At 48.0% G+C, this 26124-nt stretch overlaps 2 protein-coding genes across 4 annotated transcripts in view; one reads left to right on the forward strand and one right to left on the reverse strand.

Annotated features, from left to right (window-relative positions):
- Window positions 1-22641, forward strand: part of HELLS (helicase, lymphoid specific) — a 38802-nt gene extending 16161 nt beyond the window's left edge. For both annotated transcript variants that reach the window (XM_035137841.2, XM_035137842.2), the window contains 14 exons: window positions 1441-1623; window positions 3301-3444; window positions 5933-6129; window positions 7459-7555; window positions 8488-8649; window positions 9068-9213; window positions 9671-9809; window positions 11012-11095; window positions 11179-11298; window positions 11923-12039; window positions 13014-13173; window positions 21415-21511; window positions 21731-21807; window positions 22007-22641. In XM_035137841.2, the coding sequence (XP_034993732.1) occupies window positions 1441-1623; window positions 3301-3444; window positions 5933-6129; window positions 7459-7555; window positions 8488-8649; window positions 9068-9213; window positions 9671-9809; window positions 11012-11095; window positions 11179-11298; window positions 11923-12039; window positions 13014-13173; window positions 21415-21511; window positions 21731-21807; window positions 22007-22101 (1818 nt within the window). In that variant the 3' untranslated portion in view covers window positions 22102-22641. The remainder of the gene's footprint in view (window positions 1-1440; window positions 1624-3300; window positions 3445-5932; window positions 6130-7458; window positions 7556-8487; window positions 8650-9067; window positions 9214-9670; window positions 9810-11011; window positions 11096-11178; window positions 11299-11922; window positions 12040-13013; window positions 13174-21414; window positions 21512-21730; window positions 21808-22006) is intronic.
- A 1585-nt stretch (window positions 22642-24226) lies between these two features.
- Window positions 24227-26124, reverse strand: part of PDLIM1 (PDZ and LIM domain 1) — a 32897-nt gene continuing 30999 nt past the window's right edge. For both annotated transcript variants that reach the window (XM_035137847.2, XM_035137848.2), the window contains one exon: window positions 24227-24539. In XM_035137847.2, coding sequence (XP_034993738.1) covers window positions 24353-24539 — 187 coding nt within the window. In that variant the 3' untranslated portion in view covers window positions 24227-24352. The remainder of the gene's footprint in view (window positions 24540-26124) is intronic.

Here is a 26124-nt window from a genome sequence, read left to right on the forward strand (position 1 = left end):
GCGCAATGGAACACCGTAACGGAAACCAGAGCGCACGGAAACGCCATTTACCTTCCCACCGCAGCGGTACCTATTTATCTACTTGCACTGGCATGCTTTCGAACTGAGCTGGGACAGAGCAATGGGAGCTCGCCCCATCCCGGGGATTTGAACCGCCAACCTTCCAATCAGCAAGCTGAAAAGGCTCAGTGGTTTAGAGTGCAGCGCCACCCGCGTCCCTTTTTAGCTGGATATCACCCATTGGCTTAGCTTTTTCTGTTCCATAAGCTCCTTAAATCTGCCTGTGACAAACAACACTTTAGCAGTGGAGAACTTGGGCACTGTGGGTGTCGGGACCTTCCTACAGGGAACCTCCCCCTCTCCTGTTCACCAGCTCTTCGCCCAGTGAGAGCAGCAGCAGCGGGTCAGGTGGGGGGAATGAGGAAGTTAGTGGGCTGGAGGAGTCAGGGCTCGGCTATGCTAGAGAGCCATTGCAACGCCCTGACCAACAGGTGGAGGGGAACAGGCAGTCCCTTCCGGCGCCCAAATTAAGGCGTGCCACCAAACGTAAGGTCGGGAGGAGGCGTTTCGGGGTGCCCAAACTCTTATGCTAGGCATGCAACAGGAAACATCCACTCCCGGATTCTGCGGGAGTGACTGCGAAGTCATGTTTTCTGCTATCTCTGCACTGTAAATACTAGGCACAATAAAACTTAAAGACGGAGCGGGCTTGGGCGTCTTTACTCGAGAGTAGCCGCAACAGCACCATTACAGTGGGGCTCTGTGCAAGGGCAAAATTTGCCGCCCCCCCTCAGCCCTTGAGCTGCCTTCCCAAAGGCAGATAAAGAGGTGCTGGGCTTGGGGAACCCAAAACTGCAAAAACACTAACTAGGCTTTGGGAAGCAAGAGGGAGGATTCTAGGACCCTTCCCAAAGTATGCACACAATGCTCACACTGCCCTAAATCCGCCTCTAACTTGACCACAATTAATGCACCATTACCCATGATGCCTAAGAACAAGCATCCCTAAACTTCGGCCCTCCAGATGTTTTGGACTACAATTCCTATCATCCCTGACCACTGGTCCTGTTAGCTAGGGATCATGGGAGTTGTAGGCCAAAACATCTGGAGGGCCGCAGTTTGGGGATGCCTGCCTAAGAAGCTTTTAACTGAGGTTTGATGGTAGTGCCTGGTTCCATTTCCGGCAGATGCTGCTTCTAGAGCCTTGGATATTGAGTAAATGGAAACTGAAAGCAGATAAGCAGCTCTAAAACATGGTTTGCCTGCACATTGGAAGCTCAGTCCAATAATCGCTGTTTACCAATATTAAGTAATTCTTGAAAGCAATAGGCTACACTCAAGAAAGTGTTACCTGGATTGTAAGTGTCGGGCAAGTCAAATTTCAATGATATCCATTAATCGGGTGTAAAGAAAACATTTCCCCCCCTCTTTTTCATGCAGATGCTCTGGGAGAACGGCATCAATGGCATTTTGGCTGATGAGATGGGCTTAGGAAAGACAATCCAATGCATTGCAACAATAGCATTGATGATAGAGAGAGGAGTCACTGGGCCATTTCTGGTATGTGGGCCCCTGTCCACGCTTCCTAACTGGATGGCAGAATTCAGAAGGTTTACTCCTAAGGTAAAAATGACTTTTGAAATACAGTGGTACCTCTGGTTAAGAACTTAATTCATTCCGGAGGCCCGTTCTTAACCTGAGGTACCACCTTAGCTAATGGGGCCTCCCACCGCTGCCACGCGATTTCTGTTCTCATCCTGAGGTTAAAGTTTTTAACCCGAGGTACTACTTCCGGGTTAGCGGAGTCTGTAACCTGAAGTGTCTTTAACCTGAGGTGTCTGTAACCCGAGGTACCACTGTAATAGAACTAACCTTTTTTTTAATGAGAGGATGACATCCTGCATTGCAGGGGGGTTGAACTAGATGACACTTGAGGTCCCTTCCAACTCTATAGTTCTATGATTCCCGGAGGAACTTTCTGAGGCTTCTGCAATTGGTCTGTATGTGTGTTAAGGAGCTTTGCCAAGCAGTTGCAATGATGGGATAAGAACTGGGTTTAAATTGTGACCTCCTCACCCACTTGTCCCCTGTTGAAGGCAAGGTGGCAGTTGCCTATGCTGTCGGCAATGTACCGACATTTGTTTCTGGGATTGGTGGTTTGCTTAAAACGACAGTCTCGGAACAAGGTCCATTCCTTTCAAGATTGTCAAATCCAATCGGTTTATTGCAGTCACAGACCAGCAGTTTTTTCCAACATCTTAATAAATTATTTTGTGCTGGTTCTTAAGGGCTTTGGATGTCTTATTTGTTAAAGAGGATGTGAGGGGCAACAGAGTAGGTGTTGGATACGCTGAAGAGGACTGTAACATTTAGTCAAATTCGTTAAACTAAAACACTCTGACTAAAATATCCCCCTGATTGGGCAGCACTTTGAAAATGCTGGCTTTTAAAAAATACAGTGGTACCTCTACAAACGCACATTCGTAAGTAGAAAAAATGTGTAAGTCGAATCCCATAGGAATGCATTGGGAGAAAAAATTCGTAAATAGAAGCAACCCTATCTAAAAATTCGTAAGAAAAAATCCTATCTAAAACGCATCCAAGATGGCGGACAGAGCTCCATTTGTAAGTAGAAACATTTGTAAGTAGAGTTATTCGTAAGTAGAGGTACCACTGTACTTAAAACTGTAGGTGGTAGATGCCAGCTTACCGAGCCATCGCCTTCTGTATTTCTTGCTCAGTATTATCTGCTTTTATTTGTAGTAATAATAATAATAATAATAATAATAATAATAATAATAATAATAATTTATTATTTATACCCCGCCCATCCCCAGCCACTCTGGGCAGCTTCCAACAAAAGAATAAAACACAATAATCTACTAAACATTAAAAGCCTCCCTGTTGTTGTTGAAGACGTTAACGTTATTATAATTGGTACTGGTGGTTGTTGCTTTAACCCTGTTTCCCAAACATATGGAGAGAATGCCTAACTAAATCCTACTTCTGGGTGCTGCCGAACTGTTTTGGGGGGAATCGTGTTGGGGGTTCCCCTTAAGGGTTTTTCTTCTTTGTTTCTGCAAACCTCAGAATTCCTCTGAGCTTGCTGATATGTCCCTCATACATGAATGGGGTTTTTTTTTTGGCGGGGGGGGGGTTTGCCTACATAAGCAAATGACATTCACATCCTGAACTTTCGATACGGAGGAAGTGTTGGGGAATGAATGGCCTTTTAATACTGTACCCATGAGGTCTACATAGGATTTGGTTGACACTCTTGTTTTTTAAAAAACATTTTAGGTTCCTATAATGCTGTATCACGGGACCCAGCAAGAACGGCGTTTGTTGGTTCCAAAAATCCGAAAGAGAGATGGTTCTCTGAATGTCCATCCTGTGGTCATTACTTCTTTTGAAATAGCTATGAGAGACAGAAATGCCCTTCAGGTGCGTAAGAAAATGCTATTCCATAAGTATGGGTCACTCTTGGTCCCTGACAGAACTGCAGCTGATGCTATGTGTGAATTAGGGTGCCGTTAAGTGTTGAAGGCTCAAAGTTTTCAGTCTTGGAGAAGGTGGACAGAATAAAATGACATCATTGTACCAATAAGAAGCTACTAATCAAACAGCATGTATGGAAAATGATGAGTTGTGTTGCTACATGCATATAAACTACAGGTGCACTGAGGACAAAGTTTGAATTTACAGCAACTATAGTGAAAGACCGCCTCGCCTCATACGAACATGCCCAGGTTCTGAGTTCTTTGGGGGAAGCCTTTCTCTTGGTCACGCCACCCTCGCAGGCGTACTTGGTTGGGATGTGGGAGAGGGCCTACTCCAGGGGTCCCCAGACTTACCGGCGTTTGGGCCGGTTCCCACCGCGCCGATCGCGCGGCGGGCCGGAGGACGGGGGAGTGCGCGCCTGTGCGGGCCGGCGGGCGGGGGAGTGCACGCCCGTGCGCATGCACGGGTGCTTACTGGCGCGGCGGTGCGCTTCCAGGGTGGAAAAAGCGCTGAAAATCCGTTGTGCGCATGCGTATGGGCCTCCCCGACCCGGAAGTGCACCAGAAATGACCTCTTCCGGGTCGGGAGAGGCCCATACGCATGCGCACAAAGGATTTTCGGCACTTTTTCCCCGACCCGGAAGAGCGCTGCCGCGCTGCGCGCCGTAAGAGCGGGCAGCGGCGTCGTGCGTCGTTGCGGGCCGGATTAGCAGGCCAATTGGGCCGCATCCGGCCCCCGGGCTGTAGTTTGGGGATCCCTGGCCTACTCGGTGGTGGCTACTCTTAGACTACTTTGGACTCCGTCCCTGAAGAAGCTAGACTGGCTCCCTCCTTGTTGTCTTTCTGCCGGCAGTTGAAGGCCTTGGTCCAATAGGCTTATGGGAACTGACTGACTTTAATGAAAGGGCTGCTGCCATGCTGGTTTTATTGCAATTATCTATACTTTTAATAGAACTTAATATATTTTATCCTATGTTAATGATAGGGGGAAAACAATGTTTATATTTGTTCTGATTTTTTTCTATAAGCAGCCTTGAGTCCCTGTCGGGGGGAAAGGCGGGGTATAAATATATAATAATAGTGGTTGTCTCTATTAGTATTATAAAATGTTAAATTACGTTTTAATTGCTCTAATTAATGATTAATGACTCATGATTTTCTGGAAACTGCTCTTTTAGAAAACAGAATAAAGTAATGTAAACGCTATGGCAAATTGCCAATATACAGTGGTACCTCTACTTACGAATGACTCAACTTACGAATGTTTCTACTTACGAATAGAGCTCCGTCCGCCATCTTGGATGCTGTTTAGATAGGAATTTTTCTACTTATGAATTTTTAGATAGGGTTGCTTCTACTTACGAATTTTTTCTCCCAATGCATTCCTATGGGATTCGACTTACAATTTTCTTTGACTTACGAATGTGCATTCGGAACGCATTAAATTCGTAAGTAGAGGTACCACTGTATAACAGCTAACTAATCCAGACACAATCCTTTATTTGGAAAGTGTGCAATGGACAGATTGGCCCAAGTGAAAAGTATGTTTTAAAAGTAGGGGGGGGGGTCGGCATGTTGGAAATTTTGAACTTCCACTTCTGTTGGAGGGGAATTGCCTCTTAACACAATACACAGTAAGAGATAATGATTATGAAAGGTTATAAGCCGTGTTTGACATATATAAGCTTTGCAAGAAACTGCAGTTTGTGACTGCTTTCATGTCCAGAAACAGATGGGAAAACCTCATGCATATATGTAGCCTAAATTTTCAAATATATTGGTTTTTTGGATTACTAAGCTGCAAAACTGCACCGCATCTGTGATGTTTGCATTCTGAAAAACCATGTCAGAAAGTGGCAGAGATACTCATACAGTCAAACCTCTGCTCTTGAACAGCTCCGTTTTTGAACGTTTTGGCTCCTGAATGCCGAAAACCCAATGCTCCGGTTTTTTAATGTTTTTCGGAACCCAAACATCCAACGCGACTTCCACTTGAGTGCAAGAAGCTCTTGCAACCAATCGGAAGCCGCGGCTCGGTTGACGAACGTTTCGGAAGTCTTCCAGAACGGATTATGTTCGACAACTGAGGTTTCGACTGTATTTGTAAGTGAATGAACTGCGGGTGGGAAGGGGCCGCAGCCAGGAGTATTTCCAGATCTTAGCGGAATATTGTGCTGTTCCTGCTGTCAGATTGTGGGAGGTAGGAGGAGGCAGCAGGTACATCTGCCGAAGAACAAAGGTGTGTCTACTTGCCAGTGGGTAAAAGTAAATATCAATGAAGTGGGCCTGCACAGCATTCAAGGAAGGATTTCTGCTTACAAATTGTAGTACACCTGTTCAGTTTTCCTATCAGTGTGACAGAGGCATTTGGTGGGAAAGGGCATATGGATGGATGGCTTTTTTTAAGGTAACCAGTGACTTCTCTTCTCCAGAACTTGTACTGGAAATACTTGATAGTGGATGAAGGACACCGGATTAAGAATATGAATTGCCGCCTTATACGGGAATTAAAACAGTTTCGCACCGACAATAAACTTCTGTTAACTGGAACTCCCTTGCAAAACAACTTATCTGAGCTTTGGTCCCTGCTTAATTTTCTGCTTCCTGATGTGTTTGATGACTTGAAAAGGTAGGCAGTGAACTCGCCCGCCGGCCATGTTAAAATATGATATAGCAAATGTCTGAAGTTTGGTAAATGGCCGACAATCCCAGACAAACTTCTAGTACCCGAAAATAAATATATATCTTCAGCAAACAGGCTGTTCTTACATAGATTGCTCCCACCACTGTTTCCAGCAGACAGGGTTATGTTAAGAGACAACTGCCTCTTCTCTTTCTGTAGGAAGAAGCCCCTTCCACTTTTGGCCCTGTTCAGTTCCAAAGCACAATGGCGGTTGTCACATGGCAAAGTATCCTGACTTTCCCTTTCCACCCTTTCTGTGGAATAGTTGATGGATTGTCCTTGAAGACTAATCAGTAACTTTGTTTTGTCCAAAATGCAGCTGGCAGATTACTGGCCGGGATTCTCATGGACCGCCCCCCTCCCCTTTTAAAACAGCTGCCCTGGCTGCCAGTTGGTTTTTAGGCCCAATTTAGCATTCAAGTTCATAAAGAGCCCAAGCCCCAAATACCTGAAATTCTGCCTCCTTCCCTACAGACCCTATCAGGTGCGGAGATTGGCAGAGATGGCCCCCTTTGGGTAGTTCACTCCTGCAAAGACATTCCCTTGATGAACCATAAGTCGCAGATCCCGAGCTTTCATTTAAAGACAGGCAGACTTTCTGGTATTTTTAGGACTTTAGATGTGAAGTTCTGTTTTAATTCTTTGCGGAAAAACTAGCCCGCTTCCCTGTTTCAGTGTTTTCTTTGTCCACCTCCCTTAAAAAATAATAATCTGCAGGTTTGGACATTCAGAGACTCGGGAGCACAGTATGAACTTATCCTGAAATGACCTTATTATACATGTTTATTTTTTAAAACGTGTAAGGTTAAGCTAATATTTTATCCAGTAGTTGCAGGTTTTGTTTCACATACGGTAGGTTTGCAAGAAGGGGACTTTCCCCATCCTGAAACTCTGGTTTCACGCAGGGATTTGGGTGTGTAGTGGATTTTCTTACGGAAGGATATATTATTGCACTTGCAGGGGATTTAATTTTCGGTGTTGAATTCAGTGCCTTGATTATCAAATTTCTAGATTTTAAGAGGTGTGGAAGCTTTTATTTCAAGGAAGGGGTGAGGAGAGGTTGTCAGGCTTTCTCACTAGCGATTGAGCATTCCAGCTCCCCGCATTCCTCTTTTTACCTCCCTTAAGAAGCCGTGTAAATTAGGGCAGCAGCAAATATGTGCAGATTTGGATACCCTATACCTGTACAGACCTTTGCTTTCTTCAGCACAGACCCCAACTGCACATCTCACCAGTTCTTAAATTGGTCTCCCAATTTTGTTTTCTTCGCCACAGCTTTGAGTCCTGGTTTGACATCACTAGTATATCTGAAATAGCGGAAGACATTGTTGCTAAGGAAAGAGAACAGAACATCTTGAATATGCTGCACCAGGTCTGTTCCGATTGCTTAAAGTGAGCGAATCGTCTGAATGGTAGCCTGTTGGTCTGTTGAAGCAAAAACATCTTGTGGCATCTTTGACAAACTTACTATGACACACACAAATTCAAAAGCAAATGCCACAATAACTGTTAGTCTTTGTTGGGCCTCAACTCTGGACTAGCCTCACTGAACAGATTCAGCTGGTACTGACTTTTGATTCCTTTTGGACACTACGAGTATTAAATTTTCTAAAACGTTTGGCTTTAATTGTAAAATTTTGCACTTGCATTAATTTTTGATGTGTTGTATGTACTGCATCTTTATTTTGCCTTAACCTCATGTGTGCCTACATATGTATACAAATTTTGGGAGCCTGTGGGGGTGGAAGCGGCCCATGGATTGTGGGTTTGTAACCCCCGACTTAAAAGTTCCTTGCGAGTCTCTTCGCTTTTATTCAGTGTTGGTCACGTCTACTGGGCCTCATGGGATGTAAGAGCATACTGGGGTAGAAATCCAACCTTTTCCTTCAGCTACACATAATACTTCATAGTGCAGTGCAGTGCGGGACATGATACCCTTTGAAATTAGTCATCTTTTCCCTGTTTTATCGCCCTTCATAGGCTAAAAATACCATACTTAAGTTGCATTGTGTGGGCTGTTACTATAATGGTGAATACAGAGGAGTGCTTCACTTTACCAAGGGAGATTTAGCATACGGTTAAACTGGTGTTCTTTATCAAAACTTCTTTAAAGTGCTGTGCCTTTAAAGAAATTTTTTGAGTATTATGCAACATATATAAGGGATCTGCCCAACCCCATAATCGGACAAAGAAGTATAACACAGCACATGGCAGTGTGCACAAACCCTGTCTAGCCAGCAGTGTTCTATTATTTAAGCTTGAGTTGTTGGAAACTTTCATATTTGGAACTCTTTTAAACTCTAGATTTTGACCCCTTTCTTACTGAGACGACTGAAATTGGATATCGCTCTAGAAGTTCCTCCCAAACGTGAAGTCGTGGTCTATGCGCCCCTGGTGAAGAAGCAAGAAACTTTCTACAGTGCCATTATAAACAAGACCATTCAAAAGCTGCTGGGTAACAATCAGGTGCGTGTTGTGATGCCCAGGTTATCCTAATCATATCAACCTACATTTTGGCCTTGAATCGGTTTATTTTGGCCTCTGCAACTGCAGGTGGGCCATCTGTTTCTGTTTCTGAAGACATTCGTTTTTTTAAAAAAAAATGTTGTATTTGACTCTGAAATTTGAGCCAAACACTAGAGCAAAGGTTCTCAAAATAAGAGAATATGAATATTGTGTGCATTTCTGCTAAAGAAAAACCCCAGTGATGCTTGTTTCATTATGGAATGTTCAAAAGGTTTGTTCTGTTTTTTTTTTGTCACGGAACAGAGAGTTAGAAACAAGTTCATTTGGAGGACGTAACCTATTTTCTTAACACAGCTGCTTTTGGGGGTTTCCCCCCAATGCATCACAGTGAACCGTAGCAATGTTTTCCGCTATTTAGGAAGAAGCTGTTGAGCTGAGCTCTTCAGGCCGACCAAAGCGGCGCAGTCGGAAGGTGGCTAGTTACCGTGAGCTTGATGAAGATGATTTTCCTGATCGGCTGGAGCAGATGATAGCTGGAATGCAAGAGGAAGTTGAAAAAGAGAGGTACTTCTCTAACCATGGCTTGTGTATTTCCACTTAAACTTGTGGCGTTTACAAAGAACCGTCACAGTAGAGAGTTGGAGAATAAACTGTCTCTATAAAATGTGATGTTGTACAGATGATTGAGCAATCCTTTACTTGCCTTACCTCTGAATCCAGAGATAGTATCACCAATATCATCCCTCCCAGCAGGCTGCCCTCTCCATCCCTCTTCTGCAAACACACTTGGTTTCTGTGCTCCCAGCAGAGGAAGGAAGACCAGCTCTTGGCCTGTTTGATGGAATGCCTTTTTTGCTATCTTGCTAAGAGGCTGGTATCTCTTCGCTGTGGCTCCACGGCCATTGTGAAAACACAGGCTGCTAGCAGCATAGTATCTTTTGTGGGCTTAGCTAGATTCCAGCTGTAGTTTGCATTGTCGTTTGATTCCGTCATGCTTACAAACTCGCTTGTCGTTTGCAAGGCCAGTAATAGAAATGAGTACACCTTTGGATTCGGAAATCAACCTGAAGTTGCAGAACATTATGATGTTACTAAGGAAGTGTTGCAACCACCCATACCTTATTGAATACCCTTTGGACGCTGCCACCCAGCAGTTTAAGGTAATTCCTTCCATCGGTTACTTAGAAGGGCTTTTGTTCATTCCAGAGTTGTTTGAAGGGCTTCGCCTGATGGCATCGCAATTTGATATGCAGAGAACAGTTCGTTCTCCTGAATGAAGTGGGTGAAGAGCAGTCAAAAGACTCATGTCAGGACTTTGAAAGAGGACAGGAGAGCTTCCTTACATCCCACAACGTCTCTCGTCTTCCAACCACCTTTGCACACTATGCAAAGAATTGCTGGTGCCGCCATTAGTCCAGCCAGAAGATTATTGCACGCCCAGTGGGTAGGGCAGTCCATAGAGGAGGCTGTGGCACTGGTGCCCACTTGAAAATGCCCAAGGCTACTGTTTGAGGGAAGCTACACTATTGTATCGTTCCCTTACTCATCTTTGCTTGTGTGCAAAAGTTATTTGCTAGGAGAGAATAGGAACCTACCGTAACCTCACAATGGAGCAGCTTTCTATAACCCAGAACTTTGCCCTAACCTAGGACCTTGGTGGGGTGTGTGGGGTGTCTGAATTTAACCATACAGTTCATTACTTGCGGTTATCTCCCCACCCAATTAAAAAAAAACAGAACTCAGAAAATCAAGACACACTGACTTTGATTTATTGTATTGGAAAGTCCAACCATCTCAGCATTTGACTTTGAGTCCAATCGGATGTCCTTTCGATACTTTCTTCAACATTTCTTATAATTTTTGGCCTGTTAGAAGAAAGAAGAACATTCAAACACTGCACTGTGTTTTATACATGGCTTTTATTGGTGGTGGTTTAGACTTCAGAGGCTTTCTTTCCAACTCCAGGTTCACCTCCTGGTGCCATTCTTAAGACCTGCCAACAAGGGGATAAAACCTTCCGGGGTAAATAACCCTGGAACCACTGGGCAGTGGTTGGGAGTGGGAGAGGGTGGGCCAGTGCGTTTTTAGCTGTTCACTGATGACGCTATTGCTTGATGAAATGTTTTGGAAGAAATGAAGGCAGCATCTATACAAACATCATTGCAAGAGCAGGGAAAGCTGTTGTGTAAAGCGGAGTTGGAGAACCTGTGGCTCTTCCGATGGGCTGCATCTCCCATCACTCCTGCCATGCTGATCAGGGACCAATGCAGGTTGGAGTCCAACAAGTGACTAGAGGGCCACAGGTTTCTAGTGCAAATATAATTTATTTAGAATGTCCTAAATTGTGTGTTCTTGCATCAAGGTCGACGAAGATCTAGTGAAGAGTTCGGGCAAATTCTTACTCTTGGATCGCATGCTGCCAGAACTAAAAAAGCGAGGACACAAGGTATTGTTAGTTTGTGGTGTTACCAGAAGTTATTTGCCTGGATACCCGAGTTCAGATTATTGAAGAATCTTTGCTCTGTTCAGGTGCTGCTGTTCTCGCAGATGACTAAAATGTTGGATATTCTGATGGACTATTGCTACCTGAGGTCGTACGAGTTCAGTCGCCTAGACGGGTCCATGCCGTATGCAGAGAGGGAAGAAAACGTAGGTGATAAATTTATTGGATCCTGGTTTGTTTGACTCTTCTGAGATTCCCTTTGCATCGCAGCAAAGAACTTTTGTCAACAATGTATAAAAAGGAAGCAGAGTTTAGCTAGAGATATCAGCAAGTTCTGGCCCAGTCTATGAACTCACTAGCATGAGGCAGCCTCACCACCCACTTCAGTGCTGCGATTTCTAAAAGATGATGCTTGAAAAGTGTTATTTGTGTACTGCTTGTTATCAGTTGGTAGCTTGCACCTTAAAATTTATTGATGACATGTTTAGGTAGAGGCTGTCCTGACTAATTGAGGTGGTGAGGAATATTGCAGTTGAAATTCAGTCTTACACCGAACATCTGTAGTCCCCTTTGAACATGTGTTTCACTTATATGATAGTCTTTGTGTGACATAGTCTGTGGGTGCACTGGCAAGCCCTGTCCCCAGGGCTCAGCGTCTTGCCCATCCTTGCAGCCCTTTATGGCGATTGTTTCTGAACTGGAGAATCTCCACAATTCGTGGAGGCTCCCTGCATGATTTAGAACCCTGCAGGTTCACTGTTTAGTGAGTGTTGGATTGGCATCTTAAAGGTAAATTGACCTAATGTATGCACCGTTTCTGTCATTTGCAGATACAAAAGTTTAACACAGATCCGGAGGTTTTTATCTTTCTGCTGAGCACACGGGCTGGAGGTCTTGGCATTAATTTGACGGCAGCGGACACAGTAATCATTTATGACAGTGACTGGGTATGTTTCACATGTTGACATGCATAAATTGCCATGGGCCCTGGTCCCCAAGGGCTGTGTGCTGAGTGATACTGGGGGGGGCCTTCAGGGATCAGAGTTGGAAAGGATCCTGCGGGTGATCTAGTCCAATCCCCTGCAATGCAGGAATCTCAATTAAATGTTTTATGGTGGCAGCCCTCATCATTGCCCAGCAAACTGCCTCCGAAGCCTGGTGCAGATGTAGAAATAGTTCTCCAGGGAAGCACGATGAGGGGAAGATTTGTATTTCTGTCCCTCTTAAATTCAGGTCGTGGGTTCTGCTATGAAAAGCCTGTTCTGGTTCTGCAGAAGCATGCCAACTTCTAAACAGCTCAAAGGAATGGCATGAGGCTCAGAAGATTCTGTTTCAGAAATTCAAATGTTAATTTCAGCAGTTATGTATTTCTAATCTCTGTATCAACTAAACTACTTGGGTTGAGTTACAGCACTTCACATCAGATTGAAATAACAAAGAAAAGTGAAATCAAGAAAACCCCAGCTAGTCTTTTTTGCTAGGTAGGGTGGGCGTGCCCTTATGTCAGAGACAGCAAAGCACATGGTCTGCATGCAGCAAGTCAGATCTGGCATCACCACAGCAGCGCTTTGTAAACGTTTATTATCTCTCTTCCCCCCCCCCCGGATGTTTAGTGGTTTCTGCATTCCTGGTAGTCAGAAGGAGTCACATTTTGTGTGTGTGAACTCCATTGGTATGGGAGAAGCCTGTCTTAGCTGTTGCTAGTCAAAGTAGACAATACTGGACTACGTGGACCACTGCTCTAACCCAGCAGAAAGCAGCTCCATATATTAATATATTTTTCCTCAATCCCAAACTTGCAGAAAGCTAGAACTACTACTTCTGCGAAAGCTGGCACTGCCTGCAAAAAAAACGGAAAACAAACCCCTTAATCTGGGGTTAATTTTCTCTGGAGTTCATTTCCCTTCTTTCCCATTCTTAGAACCCTCAGTCTGACCTCCAGGCCCAAGACCGATGTCACCGAATAGGCCAGACGAAGCCTGTGGTCGTCTATCGCTTTGTAACTGCAAACACCATCGATCAGAAGATTGTGGAGAGAGCTGCTGCCAAAAGGAAGTTAGAGAAGCTGATAATCCACAAAAGTTAGTAGCAACTTCATTTTTCTTACCAAAATTGTCAGGTTTTCCTTCTTGGGCTAATAGTTAAGAATGTGGTTCCTCTAAATGTACAAGGCGTGACCGGAAAGTTTCGGTGCATGGTCACAGAAATCGGACAGCAAGAAATATTCAAACATACAGGCCTTACAGGAGTAGGTCCCCTCTGATACAATGCACCATTGACAACGTTCGCAGAACTGTTGGAAACTTCTGGAGAAGTCCTTTTTTTGTACTGCTCTCAGTTCCCTCGTCACAGCAGCTTGGACATGTGAAATGTTGGAAAATCTGTGCCCTTTCAGTGAAGATTTCAGTTTTGGAAAAAGAAAGAAATCAGGTGGGGCCAGATTGGGAGAATATGGAGGGTGGGACAACTCAGTAACCTCATTAACAATTTCACATGGAATATGCAATTCTTCCGCCATCATTCGGACGGACAAACGCAAATCTCGCATCAATAACTCACGAACTCTGTCGACATTTGCCGCCGTTCTGCTTGTCGACAGTCTGCCAGACCAAGAGTCATCTTCGATGGCTTGTCGCCCTTCATGGAAACGCTTAGACCCGATGCCAATTGTATATTCAAATATTTCTTGCTGCTCGATTTCTGTGGCCATTCACCGAACTTTCCGGTCACACCTTGTACATAACTTTGCTGGGCTGTGCATCGGATTGTGTACCGTGGTAGAACCCACAGGCTTAAATCGGCTGACATTGAGAGCAACAAATGATGAATCCTTTCCGCACACTTAAGAGAGCTTTTGCCCGCTGTTCTGCCACAAGGGCTGTTGCCATTTGCACTGCCTTGAGCAGAGTTTTGCTGCTGTGTTTCCTGGCTTCTGGGACGCGCAGGACAAAATGATTTTGGAAGTAAACCCTGCCTTGTGTTCACAAGATTATAGCCCGCTTGATGGTGCTAACTAGCACTCGGCGTGTTGGGCGAGAGGCACCATCCAAGCTGATGAGAGGCAGAAGAAAACAGGTGGCATCCGATTGTAATGGAGATCAAAGCTCTGGCTCTTGCCAGCTCCTTGCCATGTGCGTTGTCTCCCCTGCTGTCGCCAGAGAGATGCAGGGCTAGTGTGCAGATTCGAGACACGATGGGGGCTTTCAGATGTGCTGCTCTGTGGGCAGAGAAAAGACTCGTTGATGGCATCCGCCTCCTGAAAGGGGCTGAATCTCAGCTCCCTCTGTGATAAGCTGAGTCAAGGTTGCAAGTAAAAAGGAGAAAAATAGCCGTATCCAGCCAGCATCAGTTTCCTGACTGAAAGGCAGCACCTCGAAAACATTCAGGAACGTAATGGATATGTGTTGGTTGTGATGGACAGGAACAAGCAGGGAGGTGCCTCTGCATTTTTTCCTATTACTTTGGTTTAACGTCCTGCTGCTTTGGACACCTGGGCATAACTATTTATAGACACGCTGATCAGCTGATGGAAACAGTGATAGGCTTGAGTTTCTACTTCCTTTTTCCTTCATGTGTTTGGGCGTTGGCCCGTCCATCATTGGCCACCACCAGCCAGCAGCCCCTGGAGGGTTAGCCAAGAGGGAATATTGCCCTAAAAATCAATAAAAATCACCTGTTTGCGAGTAGCACTTATGGCCCTTCTCCTTTTGTAGGTCAAATACACGTGTCAAACGTTTGCAATCCTCGGGGATCTTACTTGTACAAACTTAGCTGGGAGAACGAGTTGCCAAGACCAGATCTTGCCATGTAACATGAATGTTGCCCAAATTGGCTAAAAGCAACTAGAATTTAGGTTAAAGGTAAAGGACCCCTAGACGGTTAAGTCCAGTCAAAGGGGACTATGGGGTTGCAGCGCTCATCTCGCTTTCAGGTCAAGGAAGCTGGCATTTGTCCACAGACAGCTTTCCGGGTCCCGTGGCCAGCATGGCTAAACCGCTTCTGGCGCAATGGAACACAGTGACGGAAACCAGAGCCATTTACCTTCCCGCTGCAGCGATACATACTTATCTACTTGCACTGGTGTGCTTTCAAATTGTTAGGTTGACAGGAGTTGTCAGAGCAACGGGAGCTCACCCCATTGCAGGGATTTGAACCACCAGTCTTCTGATCGCCAAGCCCAAGAGACTCAATGGGTTAGACCACAGCGCCACCCACATCCCAACTGGGATCTAATGGTGTTTCCACCACGTAAACGTGCCTGTCAAATTGATTTACTCTTAAGTTTTCTTGTACTGAATATAACGTTGCAAACCTGTTGGGAAAATGTTTCAGAAAACTCTGATCCATAAATTGTGTGCAATGAGACGAAATTGAAAGGTATGTGTCACAGTGGCCGGAGTGGACTACTTCAGAGTAACGACGCTACGCAGCTCTGCATTTTATTCTTTTATTGGTGCTGCGTATTTACAGTGCTCAAGTCATTGCTATTTACACGGAGCGATGTTGTCAGTCGGTTTCAGAACCTCCTAATGGCTTTTGGCGCGTCTTTCTCCAGCACAAAAGCTTTGGCAGACCCATCCTCTTGCCCCTCCTCTTCCTGCGTAATTCTGGAGTTGGGGGGATGGGTCTTCCCCCCTTACTTGCCCCTTCCTGTCCCACCTGGGACCCTGGCTCCTCTACCTTGCCTGAGCCTCGGACACGACTTCCTGCTTCCCCACTGGAATCGGAACTCTCCCTGCTTTCCCCTTTGCTCGGGGACGGGCTTGAACTCAGGAGGGGAGGGACTTCGCGATATCCCCTGTCCCTCACATCCACCCCCCTCCCAAGCTCTCCTTCACCCCTCCCCAGGCCCCCCCCATGTGTCGGTGACGACTGGAAGCCTAAAAACTCGGTGCTCTCCGAGCCCGTTGGTGTGAACACCTCCCCCCAGTCCTGCGAGCCCCCCCCTTCCGCCTGGGAGGACGGGAATCCCAAAAAGTCCGTGGCGTCAGAGCTGGTGGGGGTAAAAATGTTTTGCCAATCTGCTCCTTCCTCTGACTGGGTGGATCTTGGCGACACCCATACCTCATCCTCTGGTTCCTCAAACTCCGCTTCCCAGCGCCATGGTGAGCTGTTCTCCCGTGCCTCCTCCTCCTCCCCCTCCCTTTCCATGTGCCAGGGCTTGGGTCTGTGGGGAAAGAGGGCGTGAAATTCTTCCACCAAGAATTCCTCCTGTATCTGAGTGGCGGGAACCCATTCATTCTGGGACGGTGGAGCATCCTCCCATGCCATGAGGTACTCCAGGCCCCCCACCCCCCACCTTGAATCCAGGATGGCCGTGGCCTCATTGAGTTGCTCCCTGCTTTCCCTCTCCCCCCCTCCCTCGGGGGTTTGTTCGCTGTCTCTGAGCCTGCTGCTTTCCCTGTACGGCGACAGCAGCGATCTATGAAACACTGGATGCACCCTCATGTCCTCTGGCAGTGCCAGCCTGTATGCCACCGGGTTGACCTGTTGCGTGACCGTGAAGGGGCCCAGCCATTTGGGTGCCAGCTTTTTGCACCTCCCTCTGGTGGGAAGGCCCTCCGAGGACAACCACACCTTGTCCCCCACCCTGATGACCTCCCCTTGTCGCCTGTGGCGATCTGCCCCCTTTTTGTACGCTTCCTTGGCCCTCTCCAAGTGTTCTCTGAGCTGCTGGTGCACCGTCTCCAGTTCCTCTGCCCAATCCTCAGCCTGTGGGCCCTCCTCCTCCTCCTCCCTCTCCCTCTCTGGGAAAGATCTGAGGTCGCGCCCGTAATTGGCCTTAAAGGGCGACACCCCTGTGGAGACGTGCACTGCATTGTTGTAGGCAAATTCTGCTAGTGGCAAGCGATCCACCCAGTCCGTTTGCCGCTGGCTGACGTAGCATCTCAGGTACTGCTGCAGAATGGCGTTGACCCTCTCCGCTTGTCCGTTGGTCTGCGGGTGTCTAGCCGTCGACAAGCTGACCTCCACCTGCAGGAGGTTCATGAGCCGCCGCCAGAACCTGGAAACAAATTGGCGGCCACGATCCGAAATAACCCTTAAAGGTAATCCATGCAGTCTGAAAATGTGATCAACAAACAGTTTGGCTGTCTCTTCTGCCGAGACTGCCCTGGCACACGGTATAAAGTGACACATTTTGGACATGAGGTCCACCACCACCAACACTGCAGTCTTACCCCTGGACGAAGGCAGATCTGTGATGAAGTCCATGGACACCACTTCCCACGGCCTGTGTGGTGTGGCTAAGGGCTCCAGCAACCCTGGTGGCGCTGCTCTGACCACCTTCGCCCGCTGGCAGGTGGTACAGCCCCTTACATAGTCTCGAACATCTTCCCTCACCCCTGGCCACCAGAAGTGTCTCATGACTAGGTGAGTGGTCTTGTCCCTTCCAAAATGCCCCGCTGTAGGGTTGTCGTGCATCTGCTTGAGGACCGTACGTCGAAGCTGGGTGGTGGGTAGGTACAGCGCACCCTTGTAGAAAAGCAGCCCTCTGCGTTCTGCAAAGTCTTTTGCCTGCTCCCTCCCCCCTCTCAGTTCTCTGAAGATGCGGTTGGCAAATTCATCCGCTGCCGTCAGTGCTGTGAGTTCTGCCTCGCTCACCACTGCTGCTCCGCAGGACCATGCCGACGGGGGGAAAATGTGCCTTGGGGCTGGTGGCGCCTCCTCCTCCATGTACTCTGGCTTGCGGGAGAGGGCATCCGCCCTGACATTCTGCTCTCCTGGGATGTAGTGTATGGAGAAGTTGAAGTTCGAGAAGAACTCCGCCCACCGTATCTGCCGCTGGTTGAGCACCCTGGCAGTTCTCCAGAACTCCAGGTTCTTGTGGTCTGTGCACACCTGGATGGGGTGCTTGGCGCCCACCAGGAAGTGTCTCCAGTGCTGGAACGCCGCGTGGATCGCAAGAAGTTCCCGATCAAAAACTGTGTAGTTTCGCTCGGGCTGGGTCAACTTCCTGGAGAAGAAGGCACAGGGTCTCCACTCTCTGTTGGCGTCCAGTTGCAACAAAATGGCGCCCACAGCCTTATCAGAAGCATCTGTTTCAATGCGTAGGGGCGCGTCCTGAACCACGTGGAACAGGTTCTGGTCTGAGGCGAACACCCTCTTGAGGCTTTCGAACGCTGCTTGCGCCTCTGGTGTCCACCTGAACTTCTGCTTGCCTCTCAGGCAGTCAGTGATGGGAGCCGTAACTCGAGAGAAGTTCTTGATGAACTTCCTGTAGAAGTTGGCAAAGCCTAGTAGGCGTTGGGCATCTTTGCGCGTCCTGGGGCTGTGCCAGTCCAGGATGGTCTGCACCTTGTCCTTGTCCATTGCCAGCCCCTTGTCTGACAGCTTGTAGCCCAGGAAGTCCACCTCCTTGGTGTGAAACTTGCACTTCTCCAGCTTCACATACAGGTGGTTCTCCTTCCGGCGCTGTAACACCTCCCTGACGTCCTTCACGTGCTGCACCGGGTCGTTGGAGTAAATAAGGATGTCATCCAGAAAGACCAAGCATTTCCTGAAGAGTAGGGACCCCAGGACGTGGTGCATGAAGGCCTGGAAGCATGCTGAGCCCCCTTGCAACCCGAAGGGCATCACCAGATATTCAAAAGAGCCCAGAGGCGTGAACATCGTGGTTTTCCACTCATCGCCTTCCCGGATCCTGATCAAGTTGTACGCCCCCCTCAGGTCTAGCTTGGTGAAAATCTTGCCTCTGCGTGCCGCTGTCAGGAGATCATCCACTCTGGGCATGGGGAAAGCCACTGGCTCTGTCACCGAATTCAGCCGTCTAAAATCCACCACAAGACGGCGCTGTTGCGTGTCTTTCTTGTCCACCCAGAAGACCGGGCTGCCCCCTGCTGCCTTGCTTTCTCTGATGAACCCCCGCTTGAGGTTCTTGTCGATAAAAGCGCGCAGATCCTCCAGTTCCTGGTCTGACATGGCGTACAGCTTGGCTGGGGGTATAGTTGCCCCAGGCACCAGGTTGATCTGGCAGTCAAAAGGCCTGTGTGGGGGCAGGTGGTCGGACTCCGCTTCACTGAAGACCTCCTGCAGGTCCCAGTATGGTTTGGGTATCGCCTCACCCCCTTTGACGTGCATGGTGGCCACCGTGGCTATCGGAGGCCCCTCCCCTGGTTGGTGCTGCATGCAATGTTCCAGGCAAAAGTCCGATCCAAAAGTGATGCATCTCTGATGCCAACTTATGGAGGGGTCGTGGCGCGCCAGCCAGCTCATGCCCAAAACGATTGGGGGGTCTGAGATGGTGGTGACGTTGAATGCCAGTGTCTCTGAGTGCCTTCCAACCGTCATTCTCATGGGGGGGGTTTGATGAGTGATGGCCCCTCCCAGCAGCTCTCTGCCGTCAATGGTTGCCACGTGCAGAGGAAAATCCAGCTGCAGAAGCTGGATCTGGTGCTCTTCTGCAAAGTTTCTCGAGAAGAAGTTGGCTGAGGCACCACTGTCAATTAGGGCGAGGACCGTCAATGGATAGCCATTTGGGAGCGTGAGCGTCACTTCTAGAACCACTCCTGCTCTGGGAGGGGTGGGCTGGCTCTGCTCCTCTCTGTGCGGGTGGGTGGGCTGGGGCTGTTGTCTGCTGACTGTGCCTGGCTGCCGCCCCTTGTCTCCTGCAGCCAGGCTTTCCCGTTTCCCTGCTGTGGTGCTGCGTCAGTGGGGGAGGGCACAACCGTTCCCGCCTTTCCTTGCCACTCCCTGCGATGTGGGCAGTCTCTGACGAGATGCTGGGGGGAGTTGCAGAGAAAGCAATTCCCACCCCTTCCCTCCTTGCGTCTTGGCGCCGCTGGGGTTTGAAAAGCCCGCGCGCGCGCGCTATCAATCTGCATGGGTTCCTGGTCCTGACTGGCCCCAGGCGTGGCTTGAAAGGGTTGTTGAGGGAGTGGCTTCTCCTGCGACCGTGGGAACCAAGCCCGCTTTGCGCGCGTTGCTTGCTTGTCGCTCCATCTGGATTCCTGCCTCACCCCCACCGCCAGAGCCGCTTTGCTCAGTTGATCCATATTACTGGGCTTTGGACCTCTCGAGAGCTCATCCTTCACCTCCTCATGCAACCCCAAGTAAAACGCCGCTTGCATTGGGGCAGACTCCAGATCCCACCCCAATCTGTGCACCAGCATGGTGAATTTCGCCCAATACGCGCGAACTGTCATATTTCCTTGGCGTATATTATGAAGTTCCTCCTTAGTCTGGTCCATATGACTATCGGACGAATACATCGTTTTCAAACCTTCTAGAAATAGTTTGACATTCTTCATGCAAGGATTCCTTGTTGCAATTAACGGTCTTAGCCACTCCCTGGCCGCCCCTGTAAGGTGCTCCACAATAAACGCTACTCTGTGCTCATCATCAGGGAACTCATCGTGGTGCAGCTCAAGAGCATACACAATCTCAGTCTCAAAGCCCTGAAACTCCTTCGGGTCTCCATTGAACTTGCTTACTAGGGTCCCGGCTCTCCTTCCTGGCAGCACTTGGACTTGGGGTGCCCCTCCCGCCTTGTTTTTCTCTGCATCCAGCTTGTTTTGGAGGTCTACCGCCACCGCCCTTAAATGCTGCTCTTTTTCCTGGAGCTCTCTCACCTGTTCCGCAAGTTGTAGCCGGTCGTCCTGGACCTTCTTAGTCTCCTCTTTAGCTGCCTTCAATTCCCCCTGCGCCTGCAGCGACAGCTGTTGCAGTTCTAGCTGGGCTTGCTCAGCGATCTGCCGCCACTTCTCCGCCTCTGACACGCTCATCCCGGCAACTCCAAAGTAGCCCCAAAATGATTAGGAGGTTGCTGTCACAGTGGCCGGAGTGGACTACTTCAGAGTAACGACGCTACGCAGCTCTGCATTTTATTCTTTTATTGGTGCTGCGTATTTACAGTGCTCAAGTCATTGCTATTTACACGGAGCGATGTTGTCAGTCGGTTTCAGAACCTCCTAATGGCTTTTGGCGCGTCTTTCTCCAGCACAAAAGCTTTGGCAGACCCATCCTCTTGCCCCTCCTCTTCCTGCGTAATTCTGGAGTTGGGGGGATGGGTCTTCCCCCCTTACTTGCCCCTTCCTGTCCCACCTGGGACCCTGGCTCCTCTACCTTGCCTGAGCCTCGGACACGACTTCCTGCTTCCCCACTGGAATCGGAACTCTCCCTGCTTTCCCCTTTGCTCGGGGACGGGCTTGAACTCAGGAGGGGAGGGACTTCGCGATATCCCCTGTCCCTCACAGTATGTTTATGAAGTAATAGCTTTTGTACCAGTGCCGTGGCCAGAAGTTTCTTAATACTGTCAGAAAGTCCAAGCAGCAGTGCATTCGCTCTCTCAAATAAGTTTTTTTTCCCCCTTGTCTAACTTCAAGATCAGTTTAAAGGTGGGAAATTTGGAATAAACCAGTCGAAGAGTTGCTTGGACCCCAAGGAATTAATTGAGCTGCTACAATCCAGGGACTACGACAGGTATGTCTCACTTACAAAGGTGGCCAAGCAGTTAGCATAAGAACCACCCCCTTTTTTCCCCTGTGCGAATACGCATTATCCTTATTTAACCAAGAATTTGTATGTTGGAGGTGCTTTTAATGACTTGTAGTCCTAACGGTGGGGCTTAGTTTCAAGTAAATACATATGGTTGCACTGTAACTCAGCTATCTGAAAGTAATATACACTTTCCATCTGTAGAGAGGTGAAAGGATCAAGAGAAAAAGTAATAACTGACAAAGATTTAGAGCTACTGCTGGACAGGAGTGACCTTATCGGTAAGTACATATATCATTGTCTTTTCTATTCAGTTGAATCTCTCTCCAGTTTCAAACATGCATGTTGGGGACCCTTTTCTTAATTTTGCACGATAGCACTCCTGTTGCGACCCACCTTGGGTCAGGCCACAACCCACTCGAGTTTCCCGATCCACCAGTTCAGTGCGGGTGCTCTAATAAACTGTGTCTTTCTCCCTAGACCAAATGAAAACTTCTGAGCAACTTAGAGAGAAGATGAGAGCTTTCAAGGTTTTAGAAAACTCTGAAGATGTCGGCACAGAGAGTGTGTTTTGAGATACAGGCAGCTGTTGACGGTAACCTTATAGTTGCTTTGCTTTTAAGAGTTCAAAAATGCCTTTCAGACTATTGTTTTGGTTGTATCAAAGTGTAGATGTGAAGAGAGAGCTCTTTGACTCCCTTGGATTTTAGATCCTCTGACTTTGTACAAACTGGAAAGCCAACTACTGTGCTGCTATAGTTTCCTGTGGAAGTTGCCCTCCACTATATAGTTTTATTTGGTCAGTGTATTTTGTTTCAAAGTCTAAATTCGTATGATTTCAGTTTTTGGTAATTTTGCTAAATAAATTGTTTTGTAACAAGCAGCACCTGCAAGGTAGTAGAGTTATTGAAATTCCACGTGTTTAGTTGTCTCCTAGAAGCACTACAAAAAATAAACCCCAGCTTGAAATTGTACACCTGGGGGTGCCTGGTTCTGAGAACCTAAGTCTACTACTTACTACCTAACTTGAGATCGTTTTGGGTTTTGTCAGTAATGGTTGATGTAAAAGTATACAGTGGTGCCTCGCTAGACGAAATTAATTCGTTCCACAGGTCAATTCGTGCAACGAATTTTTCGTCTAGTGAGTCACAGTTTCCCATAGGAATGCATTGAAACTTAATCAATGTGTTCCTATAGGCTCTGGGGGACTGGCGGCGGCCTGCGACGGGGCTTCGGAGAAGGTCTCCGAAGCCCTGTGCGAGGCGGCTGGGGGAGAAGCTCTCTTCTTCCAGCCACCGCCTTGCCTGACCCCCCCCCCCCGACATGGAGCGCAGCTTCGGAGACCTCCGAAGTTGCACTCCATGCCGGCTGTGCGCGGCGAGAGGAGGTGGCAGGGGAAGCTTCTCCCGCCGTCGCCTCCCGCCTGCCTTCTCCGGTGTGGGGTGCAGCTTCGGAAACCTCTGAAACTGCACCCCATGCCGGCTTTACGCGGCGAGAAAAGCTTCTCCCGCCTGCCTTCTCCGACATGAGACGGCGCTTCGGAGACCTTTTCCGAAGCGCCGTCTCATGCCGCTGGTGCACGGCGAGGCGGCGGGGGAGAGAAGCACTTCTCCCCCCACCGCCTGTCTTCCCCGGTGCTGCGCGGCGGCTTCAAGGGGAAGACAGGCAGGGGCAGCCACTGCACCGCCGCATTTTGGCTCCGCCCCCCTGGCAAAGGAAGATTAGCTGTCAGCTTCCCGCGCTGACAGCTGATCTTCCTTTGCCGCGCTTCGTAAGATGAAGCGGCGGTCATAGAAAATTTTGTCTTACGAATGCCTCGCGCAACGCAAAACTTTCGTTGGGCGAGGCACCACTGTACCTGATAGTAATGCTTGTTTCAGCAATTTTTTAGGAAAGAGCCAAAGAAATTTATCAAGGCAGGGGAGACAATTCAGGGTTACCTCCTTAGGATGGGAAACACAGCTCCCCCCCCCCCAGTTTGGCACTCCTGGATGAATGTAAATTGCAAGGTTGCGCCCTTTACTGCTGTAGGAAAAAGCCAGTTTTACAACAATCTGCTATAAAACCACTGGGCGAGGAATGTTTTGTTTTCTGGATACCTAATGTTCTTGCTCAAAGGAGGAATTAGTTGCTGTGAGAAGTATGTTTTCCTTGGCACAAGTTTTGAAGAATAGAGTTGCATCGTAATATTTCGCACCAAAAGAATTAATGCAAGTACTTAAAATTGAACTGTTTCTGAAGCAGTGCTGTTTCAGCAATAACAAAAAACAAAGGCAAGCAGAAAGATACAGGGAACAGGCAGTTCTTTATGAAACTAAAGTAAGCGAGCCCTTTCCAGAGACTGCAGAACTCTGAGACAGCATGCAACAAATTTGTGTAAATAATATCCAAGTGGGAAGCAGAAAAGCACACAGGTGCGGCAATATTTTTTTGCTGACCTGGATTCTTAAAAATCTAACTTTGAGACAGGAGTACTTTTGGTGTACAGTATACCGTTTACTCTGCGTCTAGTCCACACAATGCTAGCCACAGTCCAGATCAAACACAATCCAGACAGCGGTTTGAGTCAGCTCCTTTTATTGAGTAGAAAAAGAACAATCGTGTGGCATGGGCTCTGGTATCCGATTTTTAGTTGCAGAAGGAAAGTTGCATTATCAAAAAAAGAGGGGCAATTCCCTCCCACAGAGCAGATTTTCTTTATAAAATTGGAAGTGGTTCACTTACTAGCGGTATAAAAAGGTCCACTGGCAAAAGCCTTGCTGAGCCTCCGTGACGAGAATTCAGAGGCAGAAGACAGTGGTGCCTGGTGGAGCGCTGGAGAAACACTCATTTTGGAAACACAGTGATTACATCATATCCTTCAGGCGGGGTGACCCGTTCCCGGGCGTGCTTCTCACAGTAGATGCGATCCTCCACAAAGAAGTGCCCTTTTTGCTTCAGGTTTGTTCCACAATCGCTGCACACGTAGCACTCTGGGTGGAGGTGCTTCTCCCGGAGCTTCACAAACACACCTCTGGGAAGAAAAACAGTACCAGGATCAAAATTCAGAAAGGTCGTATAACTTGGATTAAAGTTTGCTGCGAAGAGGAGTCGATCGTTCTGGGAATTGTTGGGGGGGGGGGAAGAGGTCTCCTAACTGTAACTATCATTGCTCTTGAACAGGCACCCCCAAACTCCGGCCCTCCAGATGTTTTGGACTACAATTCCCATCATCCCTGACCACTGGTCCTGTTAGCTAGGGATCATGGGAGTTGTAGGCCAAAACATCTGGAGGGCCGAAGTTTGGGGATGCCTGCTCTTGAACTACAATAACCAGGATTTGGGGGGGGAGGGCACCAATAATAATTATTATTTTATATTCACAAACACCTGGCTGGGTTGCCCCCAGCCACTCTGGGCAGCTTCGAGCACATATTAAAAACACACGTTTTTATATATAATGTTGGCAGCCGCCCAGAGTGGCTGGGGCAACTCAGATGGGTGGGGTACAAATAATAATTATTAATAAAACATTACACATTAAAATGCCCCCCTATAGAGGGCTGTCTTCAGTTTAATAGTTCTACAGCAGGGGTCAGCAAACTTCTTCAGCAGGGGGCCGGTCCACTGTCCCTCAGACCTTGTGGGGGGCCGGACTATATTTTGAAGAAAAATTTGAACGAATTCCTATGTCCCACAAATAACCCAGAGATGCATTTTAAATAAAAGGACACATTCTACTCATGTAAAAAATGCTGATTCCAGGACTGTCTGCGGGCCGGATTTAGAAGGCGATTGGGCCGCATCTTGCCCCCGGGCCTTAGTTTGGGGACCCCTGTTCTACAGTTACTCATCTTGACTTCTGAAGGGAGGGTGCCACCACCGAGACGGCCCTCTGCCTGGTTCCCTGTAGCCTCGCTTCTCGCAGGGAGGGAACCGCCAGAAGGCCCTCGGAGTTGGACCTCAGTGTCCGGGGCTAGACAATGGGGGTGGAGGTGCTGCTTCAGGTATACTGGGCAAAAGCCATTTAGGGCTTTAAAGGTCAGCACCCATGCTTTGAACTGTGCTCGGAAACATACTGGGAGCCAGTGTGGATCCTTTAGGACCAGCGTTATATGGGTCCGGTGGCCACTCTGTCGCCATGACCCATGTGGGACCAAACACGCAACTACTTCTCAAGAAAGAGAAAAAGTAAATTTAGCAGATGCGGCTCCGCCAACATTTGTTGGAAAAGCAGGACACAAATATTAATATTACAATTAATATAGCAAATATTACATCAACTCAGCACTGAAGCACCTGATGGGAAAATTTAATTGCCCAATGTTTTGCTGCCACCACCACAGCGGCATGGCACATTTGCTACCATGCAGATTTTGAAAGTATTGGAAGAGGTGCTGGCAAATACACCATAGGGGTGCGTATTTAGTAACGCGCAAGAATTTAAAAATATTAAAATCTGCCGCCACAGACCTACCAGAGGGAAAGGCAGCCTTCTCGAGCAGAGGAAGCTCTCGACTGCAGACCTCTGCCCTCATGGAGGGCTGTAAATGTGATACAAATTTGGGAGACCAGGGGTTGGCGATGCACTCCACACTCCCCTTCATTGGTTTGCTTCC

Source organism: Zootoca vivipara, chromosome 5, assembly GCF_963506605.1.
Source record: "Zootoca vivipara chromosome 5, rZooViv1.1, whole genome shotgun sequence".
NCBI lineage: Eukaryota > Metazoa > Chordata > Lepidosauria > Squamata > Lacertidae > Zootoca > Zootoca vivipara.